The sequence below is a fragment of the Bombus huntii genome, chromosome 16 (genome assembly GCF_024542735.1).
Source record: "Bombus huntii isolate Logan2020A chromosome 16, iyBomHunt1.1, whole genome shotgun sequence".
Classification (NCBI taxonomy): Eukaryota; Metazoa; Arthropoda; class Insecta; order Hymenoptera; family Apidae; genus Bombus; species Bombus huntii.
This window is the reverse complement of record NC_066253.1, coordinates 702,967-722,587: the sequence shown is the minus strand read 5'-3', so window position 1 is coordinate 722,587 and position 19,621 is coordinate 702,967. Positions and strand designations below refer to the sequence as shown.

Below are 19,621 nucleotides of genomic sequence, written 5' to 3'. Positions count from 1 at the left end.
ATTGATTAAGTTGAGAATTACACGAGATTATATTAAAGAATTACACGATGAAACAGAACCAATGGCCTGATATTAAAAGCGAGACACGTAGAATTAGCACGCGTAGTTAAATAAACTTCGAGAACAGATTTCCAACCATAATCGCAGCCCATACTTCGTGTAATTGTAGAGCTAACTCCCAGTGCTGTTGGACTCTACCAGCATCCACCAATTACACTAATTAGACCCTCCTACCCTTATTCGAATTACCACAAAACACAAAATCCAGTCAAGCCTTGCCTCCAGTGGAAACCGATATTCCGCCGAAATGATTCGAGGGAAACCACGTTTGCCCCGTTCGCGTTCATTCTTCACTTTTCACCGCAAACAAATCGTCTAGCCAAAATCTACGCTAAAAAAATACTTCCGAGTATATATGGCGGCTCGCTAGAACTCGTTTCGAATCGATCGCTCACCCAAGGTCGTTCACTGCTAACTCCTAATCCTCCCCCCACTAATTAATCAGCTGGCGTGCTTGCAGTATACCGGTTTTAATCGTCGCTCGCTCGATGCTACTATACCAATCGAAGAAAGGACAATCATAGGGAGCGCGTTCATACATTTATATCAACGGACGTTACAACAAAAAGTCAACCTTCTTGTGTAATTCTAGTTGAAGATTACAAGAAACAGCAATAACAACCTTATTCTTTTGCTTCTAGATCTTGTAACTCAAAACACCGTTAGTGTTCCAACACATAATATCATGGATCTCTCTCAGTTTTGAATTTTCCGTTTCAACTTGAAACTTTTTCTACGGACATGAACTTTTATCAGAAATTCAGTAGCTTTTTCTATCAATAATTAGCAAATTTAGTAATTTTTAATACTAGAAAAATGAAATTTACTATAACTTTTTAACGAAAGTTTGACGAATTTTAAGAAAAAAAAGAAAACTCCGATCACAATGCAAGGCTACCCGATCTCGACTACGCAGTCAACGCGTTAAATATCGCAAGAGAAATTCTTCTAATTTCACCTCAAATACCCCAACAGAACAGATTCTCATAGTTGTCGCCTCAAATACCAGATTAAATACCGCCCCACAATTCTTAATCTCTCGCTCTAAATAAAACAAATTTTAGCCAATCTCATCCAAATAATATCGAACCACAAGCCTGATATCAATATGATTATTACCTAATCGTTGGATGGACAACAGATGGACAAAAGTCTGTCTCCTTAAATACCAACCTACGCAACTTATATATCTAACAATTTTTATATCTTTCGCTCTTTCTACTCACTCTATTCCCTCTGAATACCCTAGGAACAATTAAACCAACCTAAATAATACTTGGCAAGTGTATCACGAGTACGGTCATCGCCTAATGCTTCGAAATAAAGGTATAAGTTGGCGAAAAGGATGGTCAGAGGAGTAGATCCACGCCACGGAGAATAGCTGGACGTAGGCTAACCGGTAATTATGTATGAAATTCATTAGCCCGTGTAAATATGGCCGGCGGAGAGATACAGCGAAGCGTGTACACGCGTGCATGCTGCAACAATGCACACGCAGGTCAAACACCATGGCCTCCGTCGAGCAGGGTTTGCTCTAGTCTACGCCTACGCGGAGAGTCGAACGCGTGCATACGTAATTAGACTGCGTCTTTCCAGCCCTGCAACTGCATTAGACCAGCTAGCTAACATTGTTATTAATAGGGCTGAAACGCGTTGAAAGGGCTAGCTTGCTGTTATCGTTATCCCTGCCTTGGCTCTATCCTAACTTGCCCGAATCATTATGGAAACAATGATTTCGGGATCTAATGAGTCGTTGGCTTGATGAGCGCGGACTTTTGGAATTTTAACGTCACGCGTTGTTTAATATTTTTTCCTTGCCACAGTTGATTGGCATCAGGTTGGCGTTAATATTCTAGTACTTATGGGAGTTACTTCTTCCTATCGGTTTGAGATAGGTTTGTACCAGTTTGATGTTGATTGCGAGCTTGATGCGTTGAAACCTTGGTATGCAATATTCTTTGTTGTACTAATCCATTAATGCCTGTTGTACTCACAGAAATACACCATCTGATATATACCATCGTAGTAATTCCACAATGGGCAAACATCGAATGAACCTTAATAGGACAATATCTTGTCACGCAAGGAATAACGAGAGACAAAAAGTTCCGTTTAACCCTATTATTACTCGTTTTTGTAAATATATGAATTTGTATAAATGTCGCAGTCTACTCATCACCAATCCGTCCGCTTCCAAATACACTCACCGATGTTTGTTCTATAAACACAATTACGTTAATTTGCATTAATTCGACAGCAGAAGAATTAGTTTCGATTATTGGCATGGCCGGGCTATCAAAAGCGCGTCGCGTTTAATTAATTGGCTGCGCGACAGGATAAATTTCAAACTGATTAGTCGGTCGGAAGGAAAATCGGGCAGAAAAATTCAATTGAAAAATATTCCGGGACTCTTGAACGCGAACGCGGAACTGCGCATAATACCAGACGCAATATTCCACGTCCTTCCTCCTTTTTTTATCGTTTCTTTTTCTCTTTCTGTATGCCATCACACGGCGTAGCGAAATGGCAGGCTTCTATGACGTACAAAGAATACGTAATCTGGGTTAACAAAGTTGGTCGGATATCTGCAATGAAATTATTTTAATATCGTGCCCTGTCGCTCGAACGAATGGTATTAAGCTTTGAAAATAGTTTGGAAACTGAAAGGAGGGGGGAAACTTTCCGAAAGAGGCTCGATGTGCTGTTTTTTATTTCGTCGTTCCTCTTTCTCTCGGGCAGGGCGGATTTCGAGATGCGATTGTGGAGAATAACGACCCTATATATAATGGTGTAACGTATAATACTAAAATTAATACACTAAATTATACGTTATAACAAAATAATAATTTATATATCGTATAGCAATATAATATTCATCGTTTATTGGAATAAATTTGTGTACAAGAGTAAGAATAAAAACACTAATGCACATAAAACACAGTGCTAATTTTGTAACAAAATCTTCATTTCTGATAAAGAAGATTATACGGATGATAGCAGATGATCTTCTAATTTCTGTAGGGAAATACTGGAAGGTGAAACACTTTTTTGATTACAATTGTATAGGAGTCGGAAACAAAAATGAAATAATTCGCAGGCAATATAAAGGGTTAAAAAAATAAAGGAGAGATTCGGAAAAAGACCAAAATATTGTAGATTCACGTTTCAGTGACCAATGTTTCATGGAACTCCATTAAACGAAAGGAGGGAGAAAGAAGTGGCGAGTGGAGCACGAAGAGAGCACAGATGTCTCCGTTTCTGCCAGCCAGATTTTCTATCCAGGAGAAATTCAACGCGATTATTTGCATTTGCCCCGGACGGTGATGTAATTGCCTGCCGCGAAACGTATTTCGCCGCGTTCAATTAATATTTACGGTCCGCGAGCGAGTTCAAACAACCGGGATTATAATATCATCGCTGGATTAAGTGCACGCCGATGTTTCCGAGTTATGAGACTATAGACGTGGAAGATTGCCGAGGGCTCGTGTGTGTTTAACGTGGACTGTTTGCAAATGCGCGCTACGCACTTTGTATTTTATCGTTGAAATCGTGATCGAAGAATAATAGAATGGTTGACTTTAAGTTGCAATAAAAAATTCAGTATCTACATCGTACCGCATTTTACAGCAAGAAATCAATAATTTTTGAAAAGTTGTCAAAAATCATTTCATTCCTGTTTAAATTTGAGTATTTTACAATAAATCGTTGGACTATTTTTATATTGTTGTCCGCACGAAGAAGATGTTAAGTTCCATTAAATTATTATTATCATTAAAGATATATTATTTAGGTCGTTTTAGTTTCTTTTCGAGGGAAATTGGAAGGAAGAGAGAATGATAAACACGATCGAAAGAGCAGCTCAGAGGGCCGACATAGAATTCCATTTAGTTTGAAAGCAAAGCCAGCTCCCTATAAAATGGAAAATTATACAGAATAACATTTTTCTTCGATTGACTTTAGAATCCCATAAACTCCGATCGATCGGAACTTGTTGATAGAAACCGGGGACTTATATCTAAGAGGATTGCGGTGAAAAAACAAACTCGAAAAAACGGGGAAACAGAGAATAAGGGTTCGTGAAAACAGTAAAAGTCCTTCGGCTTCGACTGGAACTCTTAAAATATCCCCGAGTACCAAGATTTTTTTAATTTAATTCACCAGCAACTTTCTCAATGAAATTTCTCGATAAATTTCTATCCTCTTCTATCGTAAAATTGCGAGGATTTTCTCGAGAGAATAGACTATGAATCTCTGACAAATGTGTTAAAATATTCTCTTAATTACTATGAAATACTAGAACGTATAGAAATATGACTGCAGATTTATGAATTTCGAACAGATATATCATAAAATTCAAACAAGAACCTATATAGTATAGTGAATATAAGTAAAATAAAGCAAAGTATAAAGTATGGATGGTATATCGGAATAGTTATGAATACTACTGTATATCCAAAAGAATTTATTCGTTTATTTAGATAAATATTTCAATCCGCTCCAAACCACTCGAAAGCCCCTCGAAACTACCAAACGGAAGAAAAGGTCCAGACGTTAATTAACCTAAAAATCGGGATTCGAAAATCAACGTGGAATCGAACAGAGCCAGGTGAAAAAAAAGACAAGGACTGGAAAAATATCGAAAAATTCGGTTGCTTTGATATCGAAACCGGCGGATAATTCTGGAAATAACGCGACAACCGCGTCGAGCAAGCGTGTTGCAGCTTAATTTTGGCCGCGAAAAGGGAACATTTATTACAGGAAACGTCGACTGGTAACCGGCTTTCGCGGATTTCCACTCGTCGAGTGGTCGAATTAGCGTTCGTTAACGAGCAGATTCGCGACGAAAATTCCAAACCAGAAATCGCGGCGAGGACTCAGCGGATTCCTTGCTAAGAAGCGTTGCTGGCTTTCGGAACGTTGTTGAGGTTAAATGGAGTGTCCGAGGGAGAAGAGGTTTCCTCCGGGTGAATATTTCTTTGACTAAAATACAGTGGGATTTAAAAGTGAACATATATGTAGATCTTAGACGAATTCAAAAACTCTCGAGCATATGTTGCACAAAGTGGCACGAGTGTTGCATAAAATTCATCGAAAAAATATAGAACAAGAACACCAACCGAGGAGCCTACGTTGCGTTAAGAGAGAAGATGTATGAATTAAAATATTTTGAAATATACTATCTTGTTGTTTGTTCCTTCTTACTATGCAGTAACAATTTATCATCAGTCATATAGGATTCAAGTGAAAAACTTGTAATAAAATAACATACATACGAATACAGAAATAAATTAAAAATATTAAACTAAATATTAAAATATTAAAATGTATGGTTTAAAGCTCCGAAATAGGAACTGAAAAAAACAGAACCATATTTAACCACATATATTTAAAAATATATAAAACTAAGAGGACACTTTAAAATACAAAAAAAAAAACATAAAAAAATAAAAAACAGTACTCCAACGCAACGCATTTTCTTTCTGATAAAAACAAGGCTGGGGAGGAGATTAAAATTTACATTATTTGCCTCATGGCACCTGGACCTTCTAATGGATGACACTTCCGTTGGTATTCCACGAAAAATGTCGATCTGTCCCACGAGAGGACAAGGATAAACTGTGGCTGCAGGAGAAACACTGGTCTCCAGACTCGAGAAACGAAGAAGAAAAACGGAGAGAGAGAGAGAGAGAGAGAGAGAGGAAAAAGAGGGAACACAGAGAGAGGGTTGGATTTTTGCGTGCGTTTCGGCGGAAAAGTTTAAGTGGATACTCACCAGTTTGGCGGTTTGCGCCGACAGCATGTCCGCGTACTGTATTAGTGCCTGGAAAGTGTCTGAAACAAAGAGAGAAGTATTTTGTTAGATTGGGTTACGAAAACTGTTAACTGATTCGTTCGGAAATTACGGAAAATAAAATATTAAAGCGCTACTTTGTGTACAGTGGCTGGTGAATTTCAATATTTAGAGAATATATTACGTGTGTGTACTTACGAAGTATTTTAATAGAATTATTACATTATGAATCGATTATGAATAATTATGATTTATATATTATCTGGTGAATATATTACGTACGTAACATGAAACACTTTGAAACATCAGTGGTGTAACGAGTAGTAAGCATAAAAAGTGTTAAAGATACTAAAAATTTGGTAAATAGAAAAATATTTGTTCTACGATATGAAACTCCCAACAATCCTCTTAAAATGAAAATGGTAGGAAAAATACGTAGCAAAACAGGGATTATCGTTCGATTTTCGAAACCAAATGCCGTTCTCACGGTGGTTTGCGCCGGTGAAAATTAAATAAAGCCGAAATTAAATGGAAATAAAGGGAGATCTCACTGGATTCGCGGTAATATGTTGTGACACCGGTCACTTTTTCCCCTCTATGGAACAGAATTTTTATTATCTTCCCGATCTCACCCCTGTCGCACGATCAAATAACGATGGAAATTGAATAACGTTGCTACCGGCGAAAAACTCGATCCCGTTATTGCATTATATCGCTAATAAAACGTTTTCCCATGTATTTTTCGCGCTTTTTCCAACTTTTGTCGGCGAACGAAAGGTGATATTAAGGGTATAAATATTCGTATGTAATGCGCGAAGATCTGAAATAAAATGGAAATCGACTACTATTATTGTTCCATAGAGTTTTCTGCTATTTTCATCGCTTTCTCATTTCCATCGACTTTTTTTTTATCTAATTATTACGAATACGACAAGCGATGTTTTATTTACAAAGGCTGCGACTTTTAATAGGATTAAGTTTCACACCAAAAGCCATTAATTTCGTTTAAGCGTTCCTCAACATTCTCTTCAAACACTCTGCAACATCTCCACCGTATCTTTCCACCGAGGGAACAGCTAGAAATATCTGTTCCAGCGTTAAAAAACAATATCGACACCGAATTGTCTTGGCGACAATTGGTCAGGGATAGCCAAAAGACGTTCAATCAATGGACGCTCGATCGAACAAAAGGTGGCTGTTGTTCGCGATTGAAAGGGATGCGACAGTTTCAAAGAGCCTGGCTTTGAGACAAATAGCGGTTGATTGGCGAAATCACGGAGCCACGGGCCCTAAATTAAAGCGAAGACGCACTCAGTGTCCAATTAAAGTTCGATTCGGTCAAGTGGCTATTCGTTCGTTCCATTTCCATACTCTCTATTCGACTCTCTCTATTTTATTTTATTTCATTATTTTTCTTTATTTTATTATTCCACTTTTCTATTCACATTTTTCTCTTTCTCTTTAGTTTCTTTCTCCTTATTTTGTATCTCGTTCCGATGATAATTAGTTGTTTGACTTTTTGGGTTATTAGTAGATCGTGGGCGGTGGTTATGTAAATTATTCGTACAGAAAATTACTAATTTGACATTCAGAAATTTGTCTTACTGCCAGATTTTACTTGAAATATAAAATAAAAGATGCTTAAAATTCATAGCTCAACGTTATTTTTATCTCGCGCACGCTTCGCGTGTTTGGTCGTTAAAAAATCTACGTGGAATAATATTCGCAAGAAACAGAAACCTGGAGATTAAAAATTTCGAAGATCGAAGCACAGAGATTGATAGTTCGACTCTCGAAAAATGTCTCGATATGAAATTTCTCCAATCGAAACTTCGTTCATAGAGCGTCGAATATATCTATTGAAAATTTACGAATCGGAAGTTTTCCAATCGGAACTTCGTATAAATCGGACATTCGAAAATTCCATTTTTCCAGCCACGTAAGTACGAATAACGAACAGAAGAAAACAAACGGCATAGTCCAACGAATTCCCGCCATTCTGTTCGCCAAACAAAACCTTTAAAGAAACGGAAAAGACAAGGAAACGAGGTAGAATCTCAGAAGCGAGGCACTTGGTGCTCGGTGTTCCTCGACGTTGCGAGCTGACTGCCTCGAATTAAAAACATACGCGCGGTTCTTTTCTTTCTCGCCGCTCCTTTCCACGGAGAACACCTCAGGCTGATTGGGAGATTCCCACTTTTTATTTCATTTCGTTTGAAACGCTTTTCTGGGACGGATTCCCCCTATAACAACTCGTTTCATTTGCTTGCCTTCTTTATGTCTTCGACTCGAAAATTGAATAATCCAGTCCACGGCCGATTTTTCCGTTCTGGATATCCCCTATCGTATGTTTCGATAAAGTGATTTATAATCGTACGAGTGAATTCAGATATCAGATATTTTCAATACACTGGCTATTGATAAAAATAGCGTTGGATTGTAGTAGACGCATAGAATGCGTCGTCGTAGTTGCAATACAAGTATACCAATATACTTGTAAGATTACTTGGCAGTACCATAATGAGTAAATAGACGTATTCGATAACGTTCAAACAAACAAAAAGAAACTTGTTCTGCTCCTCTCGTCAAGTTCTCTTTTCTTCCTTCTTTTCTTACTTTTTCTAATATCGAAGGGACTCTGCAGAAATACAACAGAAGGAAGCAAAGTTGATTGGTCGTGAATCGATGTTACAAAAGTGTAGGAATATCTATTTGCCTTTCTATAATTGCCAGCCGCGGAAATATATCAGGAGCAAAAAAGGAAGGTTGCCACGTCGCAAAATAAAATACTCGAGACTTTTGCTGTCTGAACCGACATGAATTTGTAACGCATTTTTACCGTGGGTGAAGTGAACTCTTTCTATGTATATAACGGGCGTGCGATACGAATGCTCCGTGTTGAATCAAACGTAAGATGTATATTTCGCTGCCTCGTACAATTTTAGTAATTAATTTATCAGCTGTGACGTAACAAGATGGAAAAGATCGTATTTGCTTCTAGTTTCTTATTTCGAAAATACATTTATAGAGAGATTAGCAGCAGGGTAGACGCATTTGAAACACCCGTTAGATTCGAGTACGACACTGAAAGTACTAACAGCGTCGACGTCGTCGGGCCAGGATACACTTCAAGTGTACACTGAAGTACTAAAGTGCCATGGCGTGTCTGCCAGCAAGAGTGGCGTCTATACAGGGTGGTCCAGTAGCTATTGCACTGGAGGAGGAAAACAAGAGCCACTTCGAAACGTTCGAAACGCTACGGTCTTTCCCCACTGCAGTCTATCTCCTTCGAGATAAACGCGAAAAGTTTCGGTGGATATTTGTGAAAGTCTTTCTGTGTAACAGTCCCGTGAAAATTTGGCAAGAAAATTCATCGGTGTTGAATAGAAGATCGGGTAAAAATTGGTTAAAGATTAAGGTAACTTTAATGAAGCGTATATACGTTCTTTTGGATTTTAATCGATAAGATAAACCGTGGCGAAGTTTTTCAAGATCTCGTAAAAATTCTCCAAGTATTCAAACACTAGGGTGGGTTTTTTTAGACCATTTAGGAATTCCGTTGTTTTACCGAAAAGAAAATTTTTAACGTCGAATGATATAATCCTATTCAAATTATGCGATTTCGGCCAAATTCTCGTGATACTTGAAATTCAAGCTTCTCTACGAGGTACTAATTGCGTAACTGTAAAGTATAAATTTCGTAAAATGCCACTTACTGTTTTTCGTGAAGGTGACGATCTTGAGGACCTTGCCGAAACGCGTGAATATCTGCAACAAAAATGAAAATACGAAATTAGTGAAATTTTTAGTTAATTCAACGCGAAATAGAGAACTTACCGTGTACAAGATAAATTCGGAAACGATCGATATGTAATCCAATTATGATTTCCAGCATGATCGTTCTACCAGGGGTAGTTAAGCTAATAATTCCGATACTCAAACGCGAACTCGTTAGTTTCGCAAATTAAACCAGGATTTTATTTATTATACGAAACATTCTCGATATGATGGAGAATTCGCGATTCTTCACACATAGATGCACATTCCATGCATTTTATTTTTTAATTGGAAAACTTCGATAACACAGATATTTCGCGACACATTTGAGAAATTTTGTAAATTCGCGCTATTGTAAATAAATCAACTACATATCTCGATATTAAATATTGAACAGGTGCGTTTAATTAATTAACGTCATTTTTGCTAGCGTCCCGATGATCGACAAACTCTTCTCAAAGCAAATAAACTAATAATACCAAATACGCTATAAGAATATCACAATTTTTGTAATTTACGCGTGAAATTAATTTGGCTATCCAGGATGTGACAAAATTCTTTGACACAGGCTAAATCATTAGACGAACAGAGTCTTATTTAATTTGTAATATCTCAATTGAAACAAAGGAGGAGGAAACATGAGATAATTACGTAGTAAAGTATGAAGAGATTAATGTAAATTTTGAGGGTTCCTACCCCATCATCAAGGTAATTAAAAGCTTCGGATTCGCGGAAATTTTACGCTTTGGCTGGGCCTCGAATTTTATCCGACTCGAAAAAACGAAATTCATTAATTAATCCCTTGATTCTATTCTTCATTCTCACGCCCAGCGTAATTAGAATATCGTACGGTTTAAAATTATCTTCATTTTCATATTCCGAAGTGCTTGCCGAAGCACATTTGTTTTTAAATAATTTATTTACCTTTAGTTGGTTTCTAACTAAATTCGGACAAATAAATTTCAATATCGTTATCGTCCTAATTTCTCGAACAATTTTTTCTCAATTTGGAAGACAATTTCTCATTATCGAAAGCTGCGGAGAGACTCAAATCAATAACCAAACTAATTTTCAACCACACAGGTCATCGCGTGTAACAAAGCACCTATCTTCTCGTTTCGCTATTAAACCTCCAATTCTCATATAGTTGGCCAAAATCGTTAAAAGCGTAATCGAGTAGATTCAAAAATGGTTATCGCAGCTTGGAGCAACGAAACAAAGCGTGTGCAGGCGAAAATTGTGCTTCCAGCCGCGGACTGATAATCGCGGTCAACGTGAAATCGTCGTCATTGTCATACATTTCGTCGGTCGAGTAGATCAGGCGATCGTATTAATAATACCAGGACCAATATTTGTCTTGGTCCATGGACTTGCGATCACCTGCGCCAATTCCCACTGAATCATCGTACAGAGTTGCCACTGGTTGCTCCGTTCTCTTGTTATTGCGGAACTTGTGACAAGAAAATTACCGGAGATGGGATAATTATGTCTTATTGATGTTATTCCAGCGATAGTTAATATTGTTACCTGATATTGATATTTTAATAGATTGTTCACGTTGAACGATAATTTAGTCTTCTTAGCTTATCGGGCGTACGTTTCAATTCGTAATTTCTCTGATATTATTTGATCCTTTAATTTCTAAATTTTCACGAGATAATTTTTTATACAGCTGGATATTATAGCTTTAAGTGACATTTAAATTAAAGATATAATATGATAGTACGACGAACCTAAAATTACAAGAACATCAAACATTGACTTTCGTGGACCGTAAAAAATAATTAATGTTCGTATCTCGGGAATTTTAAACGAAAAGAATTTTTTACACACCGGGATTTAAATATTCCACGGGTTTAAAATTGCAAGAAATATACGAGGTTCGCATTGGTAAAATTCGCAACACGAAAATTATAGTAACCATGACTTTGTACGAATATTAAATTGCGACGAAGAATTTAAAAATGCATAATAAATAATACTTAACATATATAAAAATCGTATATGTGTGTCAAATTTTGCGAATAAACGTTTCCCCATTTAATATAAAGTTCTAGCTCGTACATTCCCGAAGTTATCATCTGATATAACTGGTGGTTTTTATGAAATTTAAATTTTAATGACGTAAACGTAACAGTACGTTTCAATGAGAATTTTTTAACGAGCCACTCGTTTCTCCTAATATCGGATAAATCATGACCAATTAGCGTATGTACAAAAAAAGAGAAGAAAAAAAGACGAAAAAGATGCATCCATATATTCTTCGTATTAAAACAGTCGGTATAACGGTGAAGTCGTCGTCCTTGTACGATATTCGATAAAAATAATTAGACGATCGATCATCCGATCAAATTACCATTAGTCCACAAGTAAAAAAATTACTCGGTATTTTAAAAGATCCGATAACAAATACGACGTGTTTACAGACACATACTGGAATATTATATATCACATACATGTTTCTCGGTAATTAATCGGATATGCTTAATCCCGAAGAATGTGTCAAAATTTTTCTGGATGAAAAGAACGGTATTGATTTGTAATCGAAATTCTGAATAAAAATATCGTACAAGATAATTTTTGTCACAAATACATAATTTTGATCCTATAATTTTTCTTAATATTTTTGTAATTAGACTGCGTTTATCGGAAACTGAAAGTCGCAAAATACGTATAACAAAGATAAAAAATATAGTATAACTCGCTATGATATCTAGAGGGTGAAACAAATCTCTGTGTAGATTCCATTTCTTTAATTACGTGTATAAATACCAAGTTACATAAAAGTTTACAGTCTATTCATAGCCAACTCCATCGTCAATCTTCATCAAAGAGCCATAAGCTGTAAAAATAAACTACGTATGAAACCACCCTCGTGTCCACCGTAAAATCCACTGTAAAAGCACTACTACACTTGCAAAAAAATGTCTCTCTCGAATGAATCCCCACAGTGAAATATTTTTAGCGACGGATTATACTCGTCAAACTATTATACTAAATACTGTGGTGCGCGGTTGATATACCGTGCATACGTCACGCAAGAAACGCCCTGAGAAACGTCCCTGATTTAGCTCTGTTTTAAAGAGTTCGTCCTCGTTTTAACCGCGGCACGCTCTAAAGCTCGGATAATTAGATTTTTCGCGTAAACAACAAAAGGATCGTCGAGCGTATTTTTATCCATCCGGCCGCGAAACAGCCGTGAAAACGGAAACGGAAAAGAGGAGAATGTAACGGACGATACGAGGGACCCGGCTTCGTGGCCGCAATTAAAATTTTAATCTCTGTCTCAGGGATAATAACTGCACCGTTATCGTGCTCGATTAAGCATACAGTCTCTCACGAGATGCAATCTCTGTCGGTTGTATCGTGAAAAATCCGCGTGACACGTACGTGCAACTAAGGAAATATTAGCGTGTTTAAATAATTTTCCTAAGGATTTTTTCATTATTTAATTTTCTCATTCGCAATTTCCAAAATAACTCTACTGCTCTCAAAGGTCCCTATTGCTCAAATTTCCAATTCTAAATTTTTCCTCCAACTTTACTTGATGCTACCGATGGTATGATCATCCACAAGAATAAGGATAATCTCCTTATTCAGATTATCACATTCTTGGGGGGAAAAAAAATGAAAAAAAAAAAGGGAGAAAAGAATCACATAGTCCTGATACCGAGTAATACCAGAAACATTAGTAGTACTCGTTCCAGAAAATAATCTTCTCACCACTATAATAAAAAGTAGTAATATTTCATTGTACAAGTGTGTAATTCCATCAGTAAATAACTGAATCTCATAAAAATGCATGGCACCGAGTTGACGCCAGAAATATCTGCAAATGTGAATGGGAATCGCGCGACGGAGGGGCTGGATTCGTATAACGGGGGTGAAAGGTCGCTAATGCAAGCAGTGTCACGCGTTTTAGTTCTCATCGAATATTCAACATCAGCGTTGTGACGGCTGAATGAAGAATTTATATTTTTCGTCGTCGCTACGATAAACCCGCCGCGTTTGAAAATAAAGAGGATGGTGAATGAGAATGGGAGGGAACTGGAAGAAGGTTTGTGACAGCGACGTACTTAAAAGGATCGCATCGGTGCGCTGATCGGCCCTTTTCGATTCGGTATAATATCCTCATTTCGTCTTTTAGACTTGTCAACCGCAGTTGCCGTTTTCATTAACTTACTAACCCACTGATTTACTAACTCGTTTACATACCAGTTTGCTAACTTGCTAACATACTAATTTTAGCATCAGAGAGACTGATCAACATCTTTCATCCGTTACAAATAACGCAATAAACGAAATCGACTGTTTTTTCTGTTGCGAATTTGTGAAAAACTGGAAATGCAGCAAACCAAGAGATGAATAAACAAAGGAGGCTAAAAGCACGGGGGAAAAGCAAAAAGTGATCCGAAATCAATGGAAATTCTCTGCGCCCTTTCTGAACCATTCGGCCGCTAATTATTTAAGCTCAACCCTTATTTTCTGCAAACGAGCCGTCGGAAAAGCAATCCCCTTCCATTGCCTCGCTGGCGGATTCCGCGAAATTAACCAGAAAATGAACAGAAACCGTACGCAGAGGCGTGTAAAGCGTCGCTAATAACAATAAAAATTGCTACTTTCCACAGACAGATGCTCATTATCGTTAACACTCGCGCTGCTCGCGGAAATGGCTCGTTTTTAGGGTAATTGCGTCCAGATTCGAACTTACTCCCCCGAGAGTGAAACGAATGTTTAACATTTATTCGATTTTAATCAGTGCCGGTTTTATCGAACGATATTATCCGACTTTACCGCCACTAATTTAATCAAATTACGAGGAAAACGTGTTTTCCTTTGTTGCGGTTATTACGAATTATCATTTGCACGGGATTATAAATAATAATATTAAGTGTAATCTTTGATATATTTAAAGCTGAAGTTGTTTAAACCTTGTACCGTGAAGTTTTCATTAAACAATTTTGATAATAACGTAGAACATGGAAGAAGGACTTACGATACGTGTATATGAAAGTATAAATATGTAAATGTGTGATACGCATGTATATTAATCGATATATACGAACTTTATTTCTTTACGAATATTAAATATCCAAATAATATCGGTGGCATATATTGTGGTGATGTTATTCCACCGTTTAAAAATTCTAACAATTTCATTCTTCAGAAAATACCAATTTCAATGGAAAATTTTAACCTGATTATACTTGCCAGAAACCATTAATAACGATATTAACAACTCATTAATATCAATATCATGTATATCACCTTTAATCTCTTTAAGCCAACTAAAGCAAATTCTAGTATCAATTACGTAGACAACAAAACACTACCATCGTTTCTCCATTACAAATTTTAAAACGATTATACCCACCAAAGATTCCCCATTGACGATAATATCAACTAAAACCTCCATGAAATCGGATTAAAAAGATAACAAACTTAAGGCCCGATAACTTTGCAAGGGATGATCAGAGATCGATCGAACGATCAAGCCCATACTTGAAGATGCCATTTGGTTCAGCCCGATCGGACTTTCGCTTTCTAAAATATCGTCGTTGCAAGCGAAATCTAATTTTTCTGGTTTCGCTATCGCTGTCCCGCTCGCACCAGCGCATTAACCTATCGCAAGCGAGTCACGTGCGCGCTACTCAACGACACCCGTTGAATCAGCGAGTTTTTACTACTACTAGTAGTAAGTACTCACTTCCGGGAAAGAATGTGGGGCACGCCGTTGACTGGTATCACTGTGTCCCAGAGCTAAACTTTGCAAGTCCATATCTTAGGAACGCGTGCATATCGACTTGAAACAAGGTGGTTTTCTTTTGAGAAGATTTTCGGAATTTTAAAATACTCTGTAGTATTCGTATTTCGTGATTAAACTTTGAACTGGATAGGTTTAGATTAGATTAGGACATAGAAATCTGAATACAAGAGAAATCTTTACCGATTATGTAAGTATGGAAATTAAGAAAGTATTATTATGCAAATATGTCTAAAATATTCAAAGCAGTGAGCTTATTATAGTATCTCATAGGTGAGGTATAATATCCAAATCTAAAAGAGTAACGAATCAAATCCTCGGCAGATCAAATTTGCCACTCGACGAACCTTCGTTCGAATCATTAAAAAATACCCAATTAAATACTTCGCCGTACGATCACCGAGACAAAGAAATCTATTAATCTAACGACCTAACGATTTGACGTAATAATTAAAAAGAAACGGTGTCTTTTCCAAAGTTCGTATCAAACGAACGATAATTCCTCGCAGCATAAACGCCCCGGGATAAAGCAAGCAACGTAATTAACGAAAATCGAGCCAGTTGCAATCCCCGTGTGCACTCCGATTCCGATTGCATTTTCGAATTCCGTAGAATCGATGACGTTTCTTTCGCCAGCGGCCACGATTCGCGCGCGGTTTTGTTTAATTATTGCCGACGGTTATTTCGTCTGCTCGCCGCGGTTATTTCGGCTATCAGTGACGGGCAATTTGCCCGTTTGCGTTTTTCAACCGGCTCCTGGCTTCCTCTTTCTCTGTCCAGCCCCATAGTTCCATTCGTTCGGTTTTGATCGCGGCGACGAAACTATGATCACGAATTAATGGAAGGAAAATTCGTATCGTTTTGGCGGACGAGATTTCTATTAACAGTCTCGGTACGACGCGGCGCAAATTGCATTTGCCAACGCTGTTTTCGAAGAAGGGAACGACGAATCCCAGTGAATATTGCTCGCAATTGTTTCTCAGTGCCTCGGAAAAATAGTTTCATTGTTCTAATGTAAAGAAACGAAGGAACGATCATTTTATTGGTAATAATTTACGACGAATATAAAACTGTTAACCTTTTGCCGTGAACGTTCAACTATCGATCAGTATTGAAAACGACGTGGACGATAACTTTCAATTAGTATTGATAGCGATACAGAAAGAGCAATGAAACTTTCGTAGTAGTTCTATCTGACTACGATTACTCGCAGAAGTTTCTATATGTCCAATGAAAAAAGTAGTTTTTATTATTTTTTATACTCTTTATTAGCCGATTGCTCAAGTAGTATATTGACCACTTCTTTCTTCTTAACTACTTACTTAGGTAATCTGTTAATTAAATACAATACTTATAAAGAATCTGCTACTTACTACCTTAACGTATTATTGATGTAATTTAAAAAAAAAATCATTTAAAAACAGTAGAAATTTTTGAGTCTTCTGCTACGACATGTTTATGAAAGAAACGTATAAAAAGATAGATGACAATTAAAAGACTTTCGACGAGAGAAAGAATTCTTCAGAAATCATTTAAATATCGATTCCCGACGCAATTATTCCCAACTCGAATCGCGAGAATATCGGCAAAATCGCGCTCGAAACGCGCTCTCTTTTTACCCTGCCTTTCGATGGTAAAAATTACGCTGTTGTCGTTCGAACGGCTGTACTCTTTCTCGAACGCGCCAGCCTTTGAACAGCTTGATTTCCCGCGGGATTTTTCGTTGAAAACTTGCTCGAGTACGGCCGCAGGATCGAAAGTATCGACGCGAGCGATACGGCGATTGAATCCCAGCCGTGGGCATAATTCATTCCCCCGAAAATGGGAAATTTATACGCGTTAGTATCCCTAATATTTTATTTGCGATAATTTTTCGAATATTTTTCATCCTTTCCGTAATTCGGTTTGATAAAATTACGTTTTTACAACTCGGTATTTAATTACATATGCCGCGATGTGATTATACATTTATATATTTTTAAAGGAAGCTAATAAAATTACGTCTTCTGCTATAAAGGATACTTTTCGAATCGATACAAATTATATTTTATTGGCGAAATTAATGTCGCGAGAAGAATATTTGTAAGAGGAAATTGGAAGAGCTTAATGTTAGAAAGTTTTGACACAGTTTCAAAGAAAAAGTTATAGAAGTTTCTCAATAATTTTATACAATTTTATGGCAGAAACCGGCATGGCTATGATTAAAACGAGTGACATAATTTATTTAAAACGAAATGAAGCGGGATGAGGGATTAATTAACGCGGAGAAAAGTTTGGCTTCCCCCTATCGTACTTTGAAAGCAGAATTAGTTAATAAATTAGTACTATTATAAATTCTGAATATAAAAGAGTACAGTCAATATGAAAAGTATCATTATACGTTATATAATACTTAAAAGTATGATATTACAATATTTAACGCAACTAGAACAAAATATGAACAGCGTAGCAAATTCTGCGAAATAAAAATGAAAGAAAGTTTCAGGCTCGATAATATTATTCGTCTAACAAATTTATACACGCGGCGTCGTAAAAAAATTTGAATCCTTGATATAGCCACGATCGAAGGGGGTGGCGTAATTTTTTAAATCATACCTCGTCTTTTGATTTGTCAATATTTGCGAAAGGAACTGTAGGTTGATTAAACATTTATTCGCATCACGACGTTGAACGTATCGTTTTTCAGCAACAAAACGTATTACATATCGTTTGTTTGATAGCGGGGCATAAAAACGGAGCGAAACAGAGGGGTGGAAATGGAAATGAGAGGATAAAAAATTCAACGGCAATCCGCGGTTTCGTTTAATTAAAATACAGGCAACCGGGCATGATTTTTTTTCAATAAATATCCACCGCCGTGGACCGCGCTTCTATCGCGTTTGACGTCACTTGGAAACTACGCTTAACACGTAATGTATTTGTTATTGCCGCGTTTTAATACTTAACGCGATATCGTCCGCCTTCTCTCGTTTCCTGCCATCTCCAATTTCTCCTCTTTTCATACTTTTCGCTTAAAATACTTCCTTCTCTCCCTTTTTTAGTGCATCCATATGAAATTTCTGAATCCTGAATAGGAATTGCTTTCTGAATACGAAGATTATTGTTATTCGTATTATACGCGACGTTGCTTCAGCGCAATGATTTTATTGACTTTCCCAAATAATTTCATCCACTTCGTTGCGAAAGTATAGAAAGCTATTATTGACTCTGAAATTACAAAATAAAATAACACCACAGATGATATATCACGGAATCATCAACTGCAAAAAATTGCCGAAACTCGAATGCTTTCTTCTTTCTTCCATTCACGTACCACATCAATTTCCAAAACTCGGTATATCCCCAACCAACCCGCGGAGAATTCAATTCTGACAAAATTAATGGTATTACCGAAAAACGAAAGGCGTTCGAATCACGTCTACCAATTTACACAGTAAGTTTAAGGTCGATACCTAGAAAGTTTTCTCATCGCGGTGGCAGGTCTCGATTCAACTGCAAACTCGAGCGAAAAATTCTTAAACGACCTCTCCCCCCCCCCCATTACCTCGGCGACAGAAGTCCATTTCGGTGGCTGCAAGAGGCCGGTCTAGTGGAAATGACGACACAGTGAAGGGGCTGATAATAAACCATCCCCGGCTGTATTCTCGGCGAATTATATTCCGTCGGTTCTATCGAAAAATTCAATGGACGTTGGACAATGGACGAAAGCTATGGACGATACGAAAAAATGTTTGAAACAAATGTTGTGCAATTCCTAAGGGGACGTATCATACCGATATTTATTTTCTCTTACGACGATCTGGGAAAGCACCGGGGGATCTAGGAAATCACGATTATATTTTCGAATGGAAACTACATTTTTGTATTCCATATTCGTGTAACCGACAGTAAAAAATTTTCAAAACGCTACTTGTATTTTTCGCACAAACCACTATCGAGATATTAAATGACAAAATTGACATGCCAGCGGCATTGGCGTTATCCAACGAACACGTCAGCCGTTCTACGTCACGATGGTTCTAAAAAGAGCCGATTCCACGTGTACTAAATGCGCGAGTGTACTAAATAGTATTCCGAAAATAACTAGTCGCTTGTCCTTCTACATGTTCGTCATTTAAAAGGACGCAATTTTCCATTCTACTCAAGAATTAATACGTCGACAGCAGTTTATACAAAGAATGCAAGTAAATAGTGTTTTGAGAATTTTTTCGTATCAGCTACGATAATAA

The 19,621-nt window shown here is 37.2% G+C and overlaps 1 protein-coding gene and 1 long non-coding RNA gene across 18 annotated transcripts in view; both read right to left on the bottom strand.

The window, feature by feature from the left end:
- The window catches only part of LOC126874833 (polypyrimidine tract-binding protein 2), a 419,953-nt gene that overhangs the window by 9,915 nt on the left and 390,417 nt on the right, over nt 1–19,621 (bottom strand). For all 17 annotated transcript variants that reach the window (XM_050637314.1, XM_050637319.1, XM_050637315.1 and 14 more), the window contains 2 exons: nt 9,568–9,619; nt 5,834–5,892 (listed from right to left, as the gene is read on the bottom strand). In XM_050637314.1, coding sequence (XP_050493271.1) covers nt 5,834–5,892; nt 9,568–9,619 — 111 coding nt within the window. The remainder of the gene's footprint in view (nt 1–5,833; nt 5,893–9,567; nt 9,620–19,621) is intronic.
- LOC126874882 (uncharacterized) lies at nt 17,892–19,436 on the bottom strand. The gene is made up of 3 exons (XR_007693083.1): nt 19,166–19,436; nt 18,706–19,100; nt 17,892–18,599 (listed from the first exon to the last, which is right to left on the bottom strand). It is a non-coding gene; the product is annotated as an uncharacterized LOC126874882 (long non-coding RNA).